This window comes from Symphalangus syndactylus, chromosome 17, assembly GCF_028878055.3.
Source record: "Symphalangus syndactylus isolate Jambi chromosome 17, NHGRI_mSymSyn1-v2.1_pri, whole genome shotgun sequence".
Lineage (NCBI taxonomy): Eukaryota > Metazoa > Chordata > Mammalia > Primates > Hylobatidae > Symphalangus > Symphalangus syndactylus.
Genome location: NC_072439.2, coordinates 32,187,328 through 32,203,052, shown reverse-complemented (window position 1 = coordinate 32,203,052; position 15,725 = coordinate 32,187,328). Strand labels below are relative to the sequence as shown.

The 15,725-nt window shown below is 49.0% G+C and overlaps 1 protein-coding gene across 4 annotated transcripts in view; it reads left to right on the top strand.

The window, feature by feature from the left end:
* Positions 1 to 14,955, top strand: part of KIF5A (kinesin family member 5A) — a 38,536-nt gene extending 23,581 nt beyond the window's left edge. For 2 of the 4 annotated variants that reach the window (XM_055248398.2, XM_055248400.2), the window contains 16 exons: positions 395 to 601; positions 913 to 1,059; positions 3,397 to 3,585; positions 3,953 to 4,070; positions 4,400 to 4,464; positions 4,582 to 4,691; positions 5,069 to 5,170; positions 6,024 to 6,084; positions 6,320 to 6,391; positions 6,549 to 6,653; positions 9,265 to 9,481; positions 9,724 to 9,877; positions 10,179 to 10,261; positions 10,913 to 10,940; positions 11,412 to 11,527; positions 12,529 to 14,955. In XM_055248398.2, the coding sequence (XP_055104373.1) occupies positions 395 to 601; positions 913 to 1,059; positions 3,397 to 3,585; positions 3,953 to 4,070; positions 4,400 to 4,464; positions 4,582 to 4,691; positions 5,069 to 5,170; positions 6,024 to 6,084; positions 6,320 to 6,391; positions 6,549 to 6,653; positions 9,265 to 9,481; positions 9,724 to 9,877; positions 10,179 to 10,261; positions 10,913 to 10,940; positions 11,412 to 11,490 (1,737 nt within the window). In that variant the 3' untranslated portion in view covers positions 11,491 to 11,527; positions 12,529 to 14,955. The other 2 variants (XM_055248399.2, XM_063620099.1) reach the window with 2 other exon arrangements.
* The last annotated feature ends 770 nt before the right edge of the window (positions 14,956 to 15,725 follow it).

Here is a 15,725-nt window from a genome sequence, read left to right as displayed (position 1 = left end):
CCTCCTGCCTCAGCCCCCTAAGTAGCTGGGACTACAAGTGCACCACCACACATGGCTAATTTTTGTATTTTTTGTAGAGATGGAGTTTTGCCATGTTACCCAGGCTGGTCTCGAACTCCTGAGCTCAGGCAATCTGCCCACCTAGGCCTCCCAAAGTGCTGGGATTACAGGCGTGAGCCACTGCGCCTGGCTGGGGCTTTTCTTAAAGCACAAATTTTAAAGTCTGGGGGCTTCTTCATTCTCCATTCTGTTGCCCTATTTCTATGAAGCCTAAAGCCCCCTTCCTCTTAACTCTTTATTTTGGGTAGGGTGGGGGCTCAGCTTCCCAGACCCAAGGGCGTAGAAATGGTCACTGGCAGTGAGCTTTCCCACATGCGACTCCTCTCCCTTGAAGCTGCTGGTGTCCACCCGAGGAGACAACGAGAAGGTCCAGCGGGAGCTGAGCCACCTGCAATCAGAGAACGATGCTGCTAAGGATGAGGTGAAGGAAGTGCTACAGGCCCTGGAGGAGCTGGCTGTGAACTATGACCAGAAGTCCCAGGAGGTGGAGGAGAAGAGCCAGCAGAACCAGCTTCTGGTGGATGAGCTGTCTCAGAAGGTGGTAAGTGGTGTGCCAATGCCCCAACAGCTCCCTGACCACAGAACATCTCCCATGTCGAGGGGACCTCTGCATCCTTCCAGGGCTATATGGTGGCTGCACCTCTGCACTGCTGTTCAGTGCATTGTGAGTCCCTCCCCAACTCTGTCACTGCACTTTCCCCTCGCAGTCCCTCTGTCTTCCAGACTCTTCTGCAGGGCTGTGTTCTCTTCATAGCAGCCCTCAGGGTCTTGCATGAAGGGAGAGGCCTCTGCCTGGGCTGGGCAGGGGAGCAGGAGGATGGCAACAGGAATGACCTGAGGGGCTGTCCCCAGGCCACCATGCTGTCCCTGGAGTCTGAGTTGCAGCGGCTACAGGAGGTCAGCGGACACCAGCGAAAGCGAATTGCTGAGGTGCTGAACGGGCTGATGAAGGATCTGAGCGAGTTCAGTGTCATTGTGGGCAACGGGGAGATTAAGCTGGTGAGTGGTGAGAGACAGCAGCCTTGTTCAGGCTGGGCACTAGTGGAAGATGCAAGATGAGCCATCCAGGCCTTCACAGATACTGAGAAAGGCAGCCAGAGAGCCAGGAAACATGCCTTTGAACTAGACCCAGGAAGACAGGTAGAGGCCTGTATAGACCCAATTGAAAAGATATATTCTAGGTTGGGCGCAGTGGCTCACCGCTGTAATCCCAGCACTTTGGGAGGCCGAGGCAGGCGGATCACGTGAGGTCAGGAGTTCGAGACCTGACCTCACCAACATGGCGAAACCCTGTCTCTACTAAAAGTACAAAAATTAGCCAGGCGTGGTGATGTGCACCTGTAATTCCAGCTACTCAGGAGACTGAGGCAGGAGAATCGCTTCAACCTGGGAGGTGGAGGTTGCACTGAACCAAGATCACACCACTGCACTCTAGCCTGGGTTATAGAGTGAAACTCTGCCTTAAAAAAAAAACAAAAAACAAAAATTCTAAATGGTGCTGAATAAAGAAGCAATGGAGGCCAGGCATGGTGGTTCATGCCTGTAATCCCAACATTTTGGGAGGCTGAGACAGGCGGATCGCTTGAGCCCAGGAGTTCACGACCAGCCTGGGTGACATAGTGAAACCCTATCTCTACAAAAAATACAAACGATTAGCTGGGCGTGGTGGCACACGCCTATAGTACCAGCTACTTGAGAGGCTGAGGTGGGAGAATCACCTGAGTATGGGAGGTTGAAGCTGCAGTGAGCCATGATTGAGCTACTGCACTCCAGCCTGGGCGACAGAGCCAGACCTTGTCTTAAAAAAAAAAAAAAAGAGGCTGTACACGGTGGCTCACACCTGTAATCCCAGCACTTTGGGAGGCCAAGGCAGGTGGATCACCTGGGGTCCGGAGTTTGAGACCAGCCTGATCAACATGGAGAAACCCCGTGTCTACTAAAAATATAAAATTAGCCAGGTGTGGTGGCTCATGCCTATAATCCCAGCTACTCGGGAGGCTGAGGCAGGGGAATCGCTTGAACCCGGAGGCGGAGGTTGCAGTAAGCTGAGATTGCACCATTGCACTCCAGCCTGGACAACAAGAGCAAAACTACGTCTCAAAAAAAAAAAAATTGGGGAGGCCGAGGCGAGGTCAGGAGAGCGAGACCATCCTGGCTAACACAGTGAAACCCCGTCTCTACTAAAAAAATACAAAAAATTAGCCAGGCATGGTGGCAGGCGCCTGTAGTCCCAGCTACTTGGGAGGCTGAGGCAGGAGAATGGCGTGAACCCGGGAGGCGGAGCTTGCAGTGAGCAGAGATGCCGCACTGCACTCCAGCCTGGGCAACAGAGCGAGATTCCATCTCAAAAAAAAAAAAAGCAGCAACAGAGCAGTGCTTGCAGTAGGAGTTAGAGGTGGGGCATAGGCATGGAGTTCAGGATGAAATATGCAAATCTGTGGATGTGAGAATAATCTGGGTGATCAAGCAGATCAAAAGAAAATTATGTTGCTTTATAAGATTTATTTGTAAGTGGGGGACTGTCAGAATTCGATTTTTTTTTTTTTTTTGAGATGGAGTCTTGCTCTGTTGGCCAGGCTGGAGTGCAGTGGTGTGATCTCGGCTCACTGCAACCACCGCCTCCTGGGTTCAAGCAATTCTTCTGCTTCAGCCTCCCGAGTAGCTGGGACTACAGGCACACGCCACCACTCCCGGCTAATTTTTTGCATTTTTAGTAGAGAGAGGGTTTCACCATATTGGCCAGGCTGGTCTTGAACTCCTGACCTTGTAGTCCACCCACCTTGGCCTCCCAAAGTGCTGGGATTACAGGAGTGAGCCACCAAGCCCGGCCCAGAATTGGATTTTTTTTTTTTGAGATGGAGTCTCACTCTGTCGCCCAGGCTGGAGTGCAGTGGTGTGATCTCGGTTCACTGCAACCTCCGCCTCCTGGGTTCAAGCGATTCTCCTGCCTCAGCCTCTTGAGTAGCTGGGATTACAGGCATGTGCCATGATGCTTAGCTAATTTTGTATTTTTAGTAGAGACAGGGTTTCACCACCATGTTGGTCAGGCTGGTCTTGAACTCCTGACCTCAGGTGATCCACCTACCATGGCCTCCCAAAGTGCTGGGATTACAGGCGTGAGCTACTGCGCCCGGCCAGAATTGGATTTTTAAATGCAGGCGGAGGAATTTAATGTGAAATGCTGGTGATAGGGAGCTGCTAAAGGTCGTTTGGAAAATACCCATCCCATTTGAGTCCCTGCGTATGTGGATGTGTGTGGGTACGTAGAAGGTGGGAGGAAATGGATAAAGCTTCCCAGCAGCCAAGAAGCATCTCTTCCTCCTTTACTCACCTTAGCCAGTGGAGATCAGTGGGGCCATCGAGGAGGAGTTCACTGTGGCCCGACTCTACATCAGCAAAATCAAATCAGAAGTCAAGTCTGTGGTCAAGCGGTGCCGGCAGCTGGAGAACCTCCAGGTGGAATGTCACCGCAAGATGGAAGTGACTGGGCGGGAGCTCTCATCCTGCCAGCTCCTCATCTCTCAGGTGAGTGCCTAAGTTTGAGAACCTTCAGATGCCATGGGAGAAAGAAGGCTACTCTGGGGTTATGGCTAAAATTCCTAACACCCACCTTTATGTCAAAGTTCTGGGGTCAAGTGAAATCAAGGACAGAAGAGCTGGGGTGGCAGGGGTGCAGATCAGGGCCAAAAAAGTAAAAGCTCAGGGTGGGTACTGCCCCCTGAGCCATGGGAGCTAAAGGAAGAGCCCCATAGGAATGGCCCCCAACCCTGCACCCTCATGGGAAGTGTAGCAGGAGGGAGGGCTGGGAGGAGAGCTGGAGTTGGAGATTTGTGCGGCCTGGGTTTGTGTCCTTTGCTCCATCTTCTTTCTCTCACCAACTTTCTTCCATCAGCATGAGGCCAAGATCCGCTCGCTTACAGAATACATGCAGAGCGTGGAGCTAAAGAAGCGGCACCTGGAAGAGTCCTATGACTCCTTGAGTGACGAGCTGGCCAAGCTCCAGGCCCAGGGTGAGGCCTTCTTATAACTCCATCCCACCGTCCAGGGCAGAAAAGTCAGAAACATCAAAATAAATCACCCCAATAATCACTCACTCAAAGCATTAGCTTGAAATCACGGATGCCAACTCATATGTTAGCCAAGATTTTGCATGTAGCTCATTTTACATGAACCATACACCCTTGTTCTCTGTTCCTGCTATATCAAATTGGACAGTCCTAACACAGAAGAACATCCCTGTGGGTCCATTCCCAGCCCTGCCCAGAGTTCTGGTCACAACGTGAAGTTCTTTCTGAAAGAGGTGGGTTTGATGTCAGCTGTCTTCCCCTCTTTCCCTTAGAAACTGTGCATGAAGTGGCCCTGAAGGACAAGGAGCCCGACACCCAGGATGCAGATGACGTGAAGGTGAGTGGGGAAGGTGTCAGGGACAATTGGGGCCTGGTGTGGTGAAAGCTGTGCTGGCCCTCACAGAGCTTATTGCTGGGAGTCTGGCCTTTGAGCTTGAGGTGGGCTTGTTTGCAGAAGGCTCTGGAGCTGCAGATGGAGAGTCACCGGGAGGCCCATCACCGGCAGCTGGCCCGGCTCCGGGACGAGATCAACGAGAAGCAGAAGACCATTGATGAGCTCAAAGAGTAAGGGTTCCCAAGGGCGACTCCAGCCCCTCCCGGGTCCTGTCACCTTGCTGTACTCACATGTCCCCTCTGGATCTGATCTTTAACATCTGTGTGTCATTCCCTCAACAATGCCACAACTTTGTAGCCCCACCTCAGGAGATACATGGAATAAGGACTAGTCCCTATCCTTGAGGGTCCTAGGATTAGAGAAGTCAGGGTTCCTGGCTCTGTCATGGAAACAGTGGCCTGAGTCTGCCTCTGGTATCTGAAGGTGGACACATCAATTCTAACTGGACTCACTCGTTCAAAAAGGAAGAAGTTTGAAGAGCTGGCCTTCCCTTCCTCCTCATTAACATCTTTCTCCCCCATCTCTATTACCTTCTGATGCTCTGTAGCCTAAATCAGAAGCTCCAGTTAGAGCTAGAGAAGCTTCAGGCTGACTATGAGAAGCTGAAGAGTGAAGAACATGAGAAGAGCACCAAGCTGCAGGAGCTGACGTGAGTGGCATGGATTTGCCTGTAAGCCCACAGCCTTGTAGGCTCAGAACTGCGAACTCAGACGCGCTTGCAGAGGCAGGACACACGTGCAGACATGATAGGGTGACTCATGGGAAAAATATGATGGGGTAGGGACGGGACCAAAAGGACATTCTCAGCAATGACTGCCGTTAAGTATTCACCAGTATGGAAGGAGGTTTACGATGTTCTATTCAGTGTAAAAACAGGTTACAAAACCATATGCATGGTATGATCCCATAAAAATGTATACACGGATATGTAGGCATAGAAAAAAGAGTCTGGAAAGGTGGACACCAGGAGGTTAATGTTGGTTTGATCTGTAAATAGTAGAATCATAGGCTTTTTATAAAAACTTGCCTTATGTCTCTCTTTAAAATTCTTTTCTAATTTTTGCACGGTAAACATGAGTAACTTGTGTAATAAATAATAATAGGCTGGGTGCGATGGCTCACACCTATAAGCTCAGCACTTTGGGAGGCCAAAGCAAGTGGACTGCTTGAGCTCAGTAGTTCAAGACCAGCCTGGGCAACATGGCAAAACCCTGTCTCTACTAAAAATACAAAAATTAGCTGGGCCTGGTGGCATACGTCTGTGGTCCCAGATGCTTGGGAGGCTGAGGTGGGAAGGATCCCTTAAGCCCAGGAGGTTGAGGCTGCAGTGAGCCCTGATTGTGCCACTGTACTCTATCTAGCCTAGGTAACAGAATGAGACCCTGTTTCAAAAAATAACAATAATAGTAATACTTAAATGGAGATAAAAGTAATAGAGGAAGAGGCAGGAGGAAGGAGAGTCCTGAGGGATCTTTCCATTTCCCTTATTTCTCTTGCTACAGATTTCTGTACGAGCGACATGAGCAGTCCAAGCAGGACCTCAAGGGTCTGGAGGAGACAGTTGTGAGTGGTTCCCTTCCGTACCAAATTCACAGGACTGGGGAGTGGGGAGGGTTCATTTCTTCCTAACCCTATTCCTCCTGCCCTTTTGCAGCCATTCTGTAGCATAATCAAGATACATTTTTTCCTAAAAGATAAGTGACTCACTTGATGATAGAGACTGGAGGTTCCTATAATTCTGGAGTAATAGGACAGACCTGGTATCTGGCTATTCCCAATTTTTCATCATTCTTTCCAGGCCCGGGAACTCCAGACCCTCCACAACCTTCGCAAGCTGTTCGTTCAAGACGTCACGACTCGAGTCAAGAAAGTGAGTGCTGTCCTTGGGGTCTTATCAGCCCCCACATCCTCCTCCCATCCTTAGGTTTCTCCTGCCCCTGTTGCCCCCATGGGGCTGGCTTGGCCTGGTCTTGGTGGGACCTGTTTGGCCTCAGGACAGCCACGTCTTTCCTTCTCTCTGTTCTCAGAGTGCAGAAATGGAGCCCGAAGACAGTGGGGGGATTCACTCCCAAAAGCAGAAGATTTCCTTTCTTGAGAACAACCTGGAACAGCTTACAAAGGTTCACAAACAGGTAAGAGTCTGCTGAAGGAGTGAAGAGAAGTTTTGAGGCCAGGTACCTAGCATACCAAATCCTCAGAGGCCCCTTGGATTCAGGAAAATCTAGTTGCATGTTTTCCTTACTGTTCGCTTTTACTTTCCCTACTAATCCCTTCTTTATACAGTATTTGGTCCACTTGTACCTTGTTCTTTGTTTCATGCCTGTATTCCCTTCTCGAAGTTTCTAACCCACCTCTGCTCAAAGTGGAATTCCCCAGGTCTACCTTGGAGGGAGAGGTTGAAACTAACAGAGGCATGGGCTGTAACTATACAGGAGAGAGACTGGTCAGACGTTACCCAGAGATGCAAGGCAGGGAGATGAGAAGAAGCAAGGGAGTTGGGCTTCTCTCGTGGAGAGAACTCCATCTGTCTAGGTCTGGGGCAGGCATGCAGGGACATTAAATGATGTCCCTGGCTAGGCACAGTGGCGCATGCCTGTAGTGCCAGCACTTCAGGAAGCCAAGGCAGGCGGATCACTTGAGCACAGGAGTTCAAGACCAGCCTGGGCAACATGGCGAAACCCCATCTCTACAAAAAATACAAAAATTAGCCGGATGTGGTGGCGCACACCCATAGTCCCAGCTACTTGGGAGGCTGAGGTAGGGCGATTGAGCCCAGGAAGTAGAGGCTGCAGCGAGCTGTGATCATGCCACTGCACTCCATCCTAGGTGACAGAGTGAGACCCTGTTTCAATTAAAAAAAAATGATGTCCCTAAGATGGCCCAACCAGCCCCTGGTTGGGGCCCCAGTCAAAACTCCTGTGTATTAAGTTGCTGCCTCTCTGTCCCCCTCCTTGCTGCTGCGGTTCCTTAGGTGGATGACTGGGTTTCAGAGGTATGGGGTGGGGAGGCAGAAGGGCAGTCCAAAGGAGTCAGGACAGGAAATGTTTGGTGCGTGCTGGGTAGGGGCACTCTCGCTAGCACTAAATATCTGAGCCTTGAAGACAGGCTCAGCAGGCTGTCAACTGGTCCTTTCAACTAATTCATAAAATAAACCCTAACCTATACTTCATTCCGTTCCTTTCAAATCTACCTTAAGATTCCATTTAAATTTACATTCTCACTAGCCTAGCACTTAAACTTCTTTTCCTCCTAGTATAATGCCCAGCCTATATAGTAAATATTCAGTACTTTTTTTTTTCTTAATGAATCCCAAACCTGTGCCCAGTGATAATGTACAGAGTTTATTTTATTTAGGCCTGCAGAGGGCTTTGCTACGATTTTATTTCCTTTGTTTATTATGAAACTGAGTAACAAAATTATAGAAAAGTTGAAAGGCAGATAGGAAACATTTGAAATCAGTTCTGCCATTCGATTTTCATTCCTGCATTCACTTTCCCTCTCTGTCCAAATCCATATTATGTTGCTTAAAACACACACACACACGTGTGTGCTACTCTGGGCCTCTCTGCCTATGGGAAAGCCCTGCTCTATGGAGCAAGCCCCCAAAAAAATTTCCGTGAAAAAACACAATCACACAGTTTCCTTTATCTTCATTGAAGCCTCTGCCTCTGTTCAAAGTCCCAAAAAACAAAAATGACTCACCTATAGGATAAATAGAGGACTCTACAATTTCCTACCTCAGCAGACACAAGAGTAAAAAGGAAAAGGAGATAAAAACTTTTCAGTTAACAGAATCTTAACAGCCAGGACTATAGCCCTATTATCAATTAAGCTAAAGTATTGTCACAGCAAAACATCGCTTATACTCCATAAATTGTCCAAATGGAAACTGCATGGAAGGGTTTCTAGCTTGTCCCCCTGAGCCCCCGGTGTTGCCCGCTATGCTGATTTACCCGCTGTCTTCCAAGGCTCTGCTCCTTTTGCAACCTGTAGTGCCCCCAGTCATTGTGTGGAACCTGTAAAAGGATCAGGAAGTCTTTTCTGGCTGCAGGGTGGTTGCTACCACGCTCTAGCTTAATTTCACTGGGGGAGGGATAACCCAGGAAGTCCTTGAATGTGAAGGTAATGAGTGCAAATGTTTGTGAGACCTCAAACATTTTCTTTCCTTCCTACGGGGCGGGCTCTGCCTGTCTATATGTGTATGTTGGGGGCTCCTGAATTCCAGCTTCTGCTCCTGCTCTGCACTGCACCGCACCTGCCACGCACAGATTCTCCTCAATGCCACAGCCACCAAACTGCTACTGTGCCCTTGCTGCCCCACCCTTTGCGTGTCCACAAAGCCCTCTCTGGGGAAGTGGGTCCCTCATCCCCATGGCCGCCCTGGGGCTATTGATCTGGCACATGCTGGGAGATGTGGGGGAAACCAGATGGGGACGGGACAGGGCGCTGTCACAAGAGTTCTGGGCTGCAGTGGAGATGGCAGGTTTTACTGCCTAGAAAATTATATAACTTTTAAATGCCTGACCACCCACCCTTCGCTCTGGGAGAAGGAATGAGCTGGACAGAACAGTCCATTACATAAAGGCAATGAGGCCTTTTGAGGAAATGACATGGTCTCCATCTTCTCTGACCCCTGATTTTTCTTTATTCTCTCTCCTCACCCCTGTCCCCTACACTCTTTTGGGTGACTGTCTTGGGTCACTTGCCTTCCTTTCCACTTCTTCCCTTTGGCTTGCCCCATAGCTGGTACGTGACAATGCAGATCTGCGTTGTGAGCTTCCTAAATTGGAAAAACGACTTAGGGCTACGGCTGAGAGAGTTAAGGCCCTGGAGGGTGCACTGAAGGAGGCCAAGGAGGGTGCCATGAAGGACAAGCGCCGGTACCAGCAGGAGGTGGACCGCATCAAGGAGGCTGTTCGCTACCAGAGCTCGGGCAAACGGGGCCATTCTGCCCAGATTGGTGAGTAGGTGTTAGCAGGCAAGGTGGGAGTATCTCCTGAAGCAAATTTCGCAAATTGCTAATTGCCAAGCAACTAGATTATTGCTTCTTACCTACCCGTAGCCTCGTCCCACTTCCCCCCAAAAAGTAAAAAAGTGATTATGTTACAAGCAACTCAGTTCAACCCCAGCTAAATGACCTCAGGGACCAGGGCAAATGCAGGGTCATAGCCTCCTCATGGTTGTTTTCTTTCTTTATTGCAGCCAAACCCGTCCGGCCTGGCCACTACCCAGCATCCTCACCCACCAACCCCTATGGCACCCGGAGCCCTGAGTGCATCAGTTACACCAACAGCCTCTTCCAGAACTACCAGAATCTCTACCTGCAGGCCACACCCAGCTCCACCTCAGATATGTAGTGAGTGACCACACGTGTGGATTGGAGTCCTACCCAAGGCTCACTGGACCCTAGAAGGCATAGGGTGGGGTCAGTTATTGGTTATGGCTTAATTATTTTTCTAAACTGTTTCTCAACTTCCTGCCTATGATTAGAAGGTAGGTGTCTGCCCTCCCAGCCTGTGGCCGTGTTTGTTGTCCTCTGCTCTCTGGGGATGGGGAGGGCTGAGCAGCTCTATCGCTGAGGATGAGTGTGGATTAGTGGTCCTCAGACTAGTGGAGGGTGGGCATCAGAGGCTGCCTCTTTCCTCTGCTCCATCCAGCTTTGCCAACTCCTGTACCAGCAGTGGAGCCACATCTTCTGGCGGCCCCTTGGCTTCCTACCAGAAGGCCAACATGGACAATGGTGAGTGAAAAAGAAGGGTAATCCCGCCTTTGGGGTCCTCAGGGCAAGTTGAGAGGCATAAAAGTAAGTGACCTTAGTCTACAAAAAACACTGACTGAAGCTTTCTGGTGTGCCAAGGCTTCAAATAAAAAAAAAAAAATACATATAGCCAGGTGTGGTGGCATGCACCTGTAGTCCTAGCTACTCGGGAGGTTGAGATAGGAGGATTGCTTGAGCTCGGGAGCTTAAGGCTGAAGTGCACTGTGAACACACCTGTGAACAGCCACTGCACTCAGCCTGGGGCAACATAGTAAAGCCCCATCTCTAAAATAATAATAATAACACATATGAAAAAAAGGTGACCCTGTACCTACAGCCTGAGCACTGCCCAGCCCTTTAGGTCTCAGGCTGCCTCAGAGTGGATTCCTCCTATTACCATGCCAATCCCAGCCCTTACCTTCCAGTCCCCTTTTCCTCTCCTTGGTGATGGGCTGGGGAGACTTTTTCTCAAACAAAATAATGATGTAGCTTGGCATAACTAAGGAGAAAGCGTCACAGCTTATCTTTTTCTCTAAGGGATTAAGGTGGGAGAGGGTTTGCGCAAACTGTTTCTAACACCCAATCTCCTTTTTTCTTCTTCTAATCCTGTGTTCTCAATGATGATCTCTTCAGGAAATGCCACAGATATCAATGACAATAGGTACAACAGTCCTCACTACCCCCGGGTTCTCTGGGTGGGACCAGAAGAAATGATTAAATTTCCCTTGTGCCCCACTTGGAGGTTCCTGGAGCCTTGGGGGAAGGAGGAGGGAGTGAGACTCATTCTTTTCATCACTGTGTTGTCCAGGAGATCCAGTCATTCCCCTGCCTCAGTGCAGAATATCTCCCCTCCTCCAATCCCATCTGTGGCTTCTCCCTATTCCAGTGATAAGGTCTGGACGAAAACAACGTGGGCATCTGACGACTGGGTTTCTCTCCTACCTTTGGAAGCGTTGTGACATTGGACAAGTCATTTACATCCCTCTGGCCTTGAGTTTCCCTGTATTCCTGTAAAACACAAATAGTCCCTGCCCTTTGTGATCTCACAGGGATGCTCTCAGAGCAGAGTAACCATGATGACAGGAATACTTTAATTTCTATGGAGCTGATTATGGTGGGTCTCTTCCTCCAGGAGTGACCTGCCGTGTGGCTATGAGGCTGAGGACCAGGCCAAGCTTTTCCCTCTCCACCAAGAGACAGCAGCCAGCTAATCTCCCACACTCAACGGCTGCGTACCTGCACTTTCAGGTAGCGTCAGGCTGCTTCCTCGGACCAGCCTCAGGTTGTTTCCCTTCTTGCTGACAGCCGCTTTGGTTTTCCTGCTGCTGCTTCTTTTTTTTTATCACCTCAAAACTTTTACTATGTAGTTACCCCTCAACTCCTGCTTTCCCCTGCTGGGGGCTACGCCTGTGCTGCCCCGTGTAATCTGGACACTGACCTCCCGTGCCCCCTTTTGCTTTCCCTTAGGCTACAGTGGTAACCACAGTACTGTCTTTCTGCCACTAGGGGTCACTGTCACACGTCCAAAGAAGTGAGCTTGGCCGCTGTAGATTAGAGCCACACGGGGTGGTAGACCGCAGATCTATCAGGAGACCCTAGGGGGCCATCTCAACCCCACCTCTTCCTCCACCCTGAAATAATTTTGGATGGATAGGTGTTTTTGGAACTAAGACATCTCCGGTTAAGGCGATGTTTGCCTCACGCCTGCACCTGTGTCCCATCCTCCTCCCATCTGTATATGCCACCAGTAAGCTTTAGGAAACGCCCCACGAAATCAGTCAGTGCTCCCCTCCCATCTTGCTCAGTGGAGGTGGAAAAGCCCTTCTTTTTCCTCCTCTGTCCCCAGGTGCTCTCCTCTAGCAGCACAGGAACCTTCTTGGTTCTTGTGTGTCACTGGGTTTCTCACCAAGGTTGCTTTAGGGCCCAGAAATGGCACAGAGAACATGGCCAGTCTCTTACTGGGCTGCATCTAAGCTGAGCCCTCTCCAGGGGTTTCCCAGAATAGTAAACTGGGCACACACAGGCAGAAAAGCCTGAGAAGCAGAGAAGTAGGAATGCGGAAGAGGAGTTGGGGAGGCCTAGGGGTGGAGGTGCAAGCCTGGGTCACGGGGGGCGGTGGTAGGGGGGTCTGCTTGTTGGTATTAAAGGAACAGGACAGTAAACCAAAGTGTGTGCAGATGCCACCTGTTCCTGTTCTGTGACTGAGCTACAAGCTGGGCCCTCACACCCTCTTTCTCTTTCTTTCCCAGTTTCTAAGAGGGACTGAGGCCTCTTCTCTCAGCATGCTGCAAACCTGTGGTCTCTGATACTAACTCCCTCCCCAACCCGTTGTTGGACTGTACTATGTTTGATGTCTTCTCTTACTTACTCTGTATCTGTTTGTACTCTGTATCTATATATCAAAAGCTGCTGCTATGTCTCTCTTCTGTCTTATTCTCAAGTATCTACTGATGTATTTAGCAATTTCAAAGCATAGTCTACCTTCCTTATTTGGGGCAATAGGGAGGAGGGTGAATGTTTCTTCTTTCTCATCTACTCGTCTCACACTGAGTGGTGTTAGTCACTGAGTAGAGGTCACAGAGATGACAAAAGGAAAAACGGGAGCTAGAGGGTTGTGACCCTTCACACACACACACACACACACACACACACACACGCACGCAAACATGCACACACGCATGCACACACACAAAGCCTTAAGCAGAAGAATGTCTTAGCATCATAAGACAGAGAAATAGACTCTTCCTCCCTCCTCTTTCACATATAGCACAGGGGAAGGTAAAATGGAAGGGCTGCTAATTGAGACATAGAATTTTCTTCATACACCCCTCACCTTAATCAAAGGATTCAGGTGTTACCTCTGCCCTACAAAGTCTGCCTTTTGCCTCCCTCTTCCTGTTTTCCCCTGGACTGAGAAATGGGTTGCTCAAGGGACCATTTCCCTTTTTCTTCAAGCTCCTTTTGATATTCCCTGCCCCAGAGCTCGTGACCAGAACCCAGAGTTGATTTAAAATATTTTGAAAAATGGAGGAGGCAGACTGCTCCCAGCAGCCTGTCAATGGCTGCTCATCTGTCCATGGAGATGGTTACAGGCAGGTGTAGTCAAAATGATCGATTCCTTGGGTTTGGGGTGAATAGGCTGGGAAATTTCTGAGCCTTTTTTTTTTTTTTGTCACAGTGCCCTCAAGTTGAAGCGATGAGCTGGATTTCTTTCTCATTCCATACTGGGCGGCACGCTCCTCCCATCTCCACCCCTTGGTTTAGGGACTTCCAGCTCATTGGCAAAATCTCTCTCTCTAGTTGCCTTCCATTCAAGCTGGAGCCTGACTTTTCCCCAATTTACATTTTTTTTTTCTCCACAAGGAGTTCTTCTCTAATGTCCCCATCTGGTATTAAGTGCACTTTAAAGAAAGGGGCAGGGTGGATTTTCAAGAGGTGGGGAGCTCTAAGGCTTAACGCTGAGGGGTCTTCTCCCAGCTATTCTCAGCCCATATGCAGCACCCGCCATACTGAAGAGGACTGTTGTTTTAGTTTCAGATGGTCCTTTCCTTCCACATGGTGCTAAGGTGGTTTTCTAGGTAACTGCAGGGATGGAGGTCACTAGCCAGTCCAAACCAGGAGAGAAAGTCTGGTGTCCTGATATCCAGTCTTTTCTAGGAGGAAGACCAAGATTCTCCAGCGGCAGGGCAGCCTATCACCCAACTTCTAAGTCAGGAAAGGAAGCTGAGTGGGAATGACAGCTGGTAAGCGCAGGCTGCGCTGGCCCATGACTCCTTCAAGGGAAAGAGGCCCTGCTCCCTTTACCTGCTGAGCTCCTTTTAGCAGTTAGGGAGAACTGCAGGGGGAAAAATACCAGTGGAGTGTGGAATAAATCCAAAGCGGTGATTTTTAAATGTTTTTCAAAACAAATCTTACATAGAACCCCAATATAAAAAATAAAGTAATGCGGACCTGGGCAGTCTGCATTTTTTTTTTTTTTTTTTTTTTTGGTGGAAGAAGTCTCAGCGTCTCTTAGGATTGACTGTTCAAAGGCTCCTCAGCGAATGAGCCCTTGAACAGTCCTAAGAGACCCTGAGGATTCTGTGGAGTATTTGAAAACCATTGTTCTGAGGAAGGGGGTCCAATCTGGCTCCTCTGCACTAAAGCTGCAACTAATGGGAAAGAGGGCAACGGTGGGGTAGACAAGCCATGCTGTCTCCAGACGCACTGGGTGGAAGGAAGGTTCCTGTGGGCCTGTGGACTTAGGCTAATATTTGCTGCCAGCAGGGCACTTAAGAATCCAGGGGGTTTTATGTAATGTTGCCACCACATGGTTCTTTTAAAAACACATAAGGAAATGTGAGGGTGTAGCGCAGATGAGGAGAGAGATGACACAGAGGGAGCAGCCTTCTCTTTAGCAAGATGTAAGGGAAGTATAATTCACTTACATAAAAAAGAAACAACACACACGCAAACCCTTCACCAGAAGCTTCACACTACATCCTCCTCCTCCTGCTCCCCACCTTCACCGCATCCCTTTCAGAGCCAGGGTCACTGCAAGGGGCACCTGGCCTGCCCACTCACATCTGCCAAAATGTTGCATGCCAGCGTGGAAGACAAACCAAACTGCACAGCCCCCTGTGTGTATTTACTTGGTGTACATAGATATCTTTAAAATAAAATAAATTCAATGATAACTCTATGTTGTTGTAAATATTCTTTATCCCTTCCCAATCTCACTGCCTTCTTTGGATGAAATGGAACTTGATGGAATATATCCTTCCAGATGTTTTTCTATAGATTTACATAAGGCTTGGTTTTTTTCCCACTTGACAATATATCCTGGAGATCTTTGTATGTCAATATGTATCAATTGACCTCATTAAAATATAATTTTTCACATATTTATCCTACAGTTCACTCAACCAGTCTACGACTGGTGGATATCTACACTGTTTGTAATTTTTACCAAAAGCAGTGTCTTGTTCTTTCATTTTTTACCCAGAACAGTCTCAGTCCTGGCATCAATTCCTTCCCACTCCAGTGTTTCATCAACTCTCCACAGCCAACAGATCAATATTCGTGTCCCAGGAGCATCCACTACAATCATCCTTCCAACCCCCATTTTAAAGCATACTCCACCTCTCTTTTCTGCTCATATCTCAAAGCTTCTCAGATGGAGAAAACTGCACACTCAAAAAACTGGGGCAGGTAAAACTGAAGAGCCTACAAACCTGCCAGGACCTTTGGTGCTGCTCACTTTCCTCTCCTGTCTCCCAGAGCAAGGGTCTACACCCTTTCCACCCTCCTCTATCAGGCAACAACTTTGTCATCTAAGGCACTTGAGCCTGAAATCCTTTATCTTGCCCCCTGCCCACGTGCACCTACACAATTACCTATCTGTGTCTGCACTTATCTTTTGCTTCTCCCTTCTGACAAGTGATAAATCTCCTTTCTCTGGGCTAAA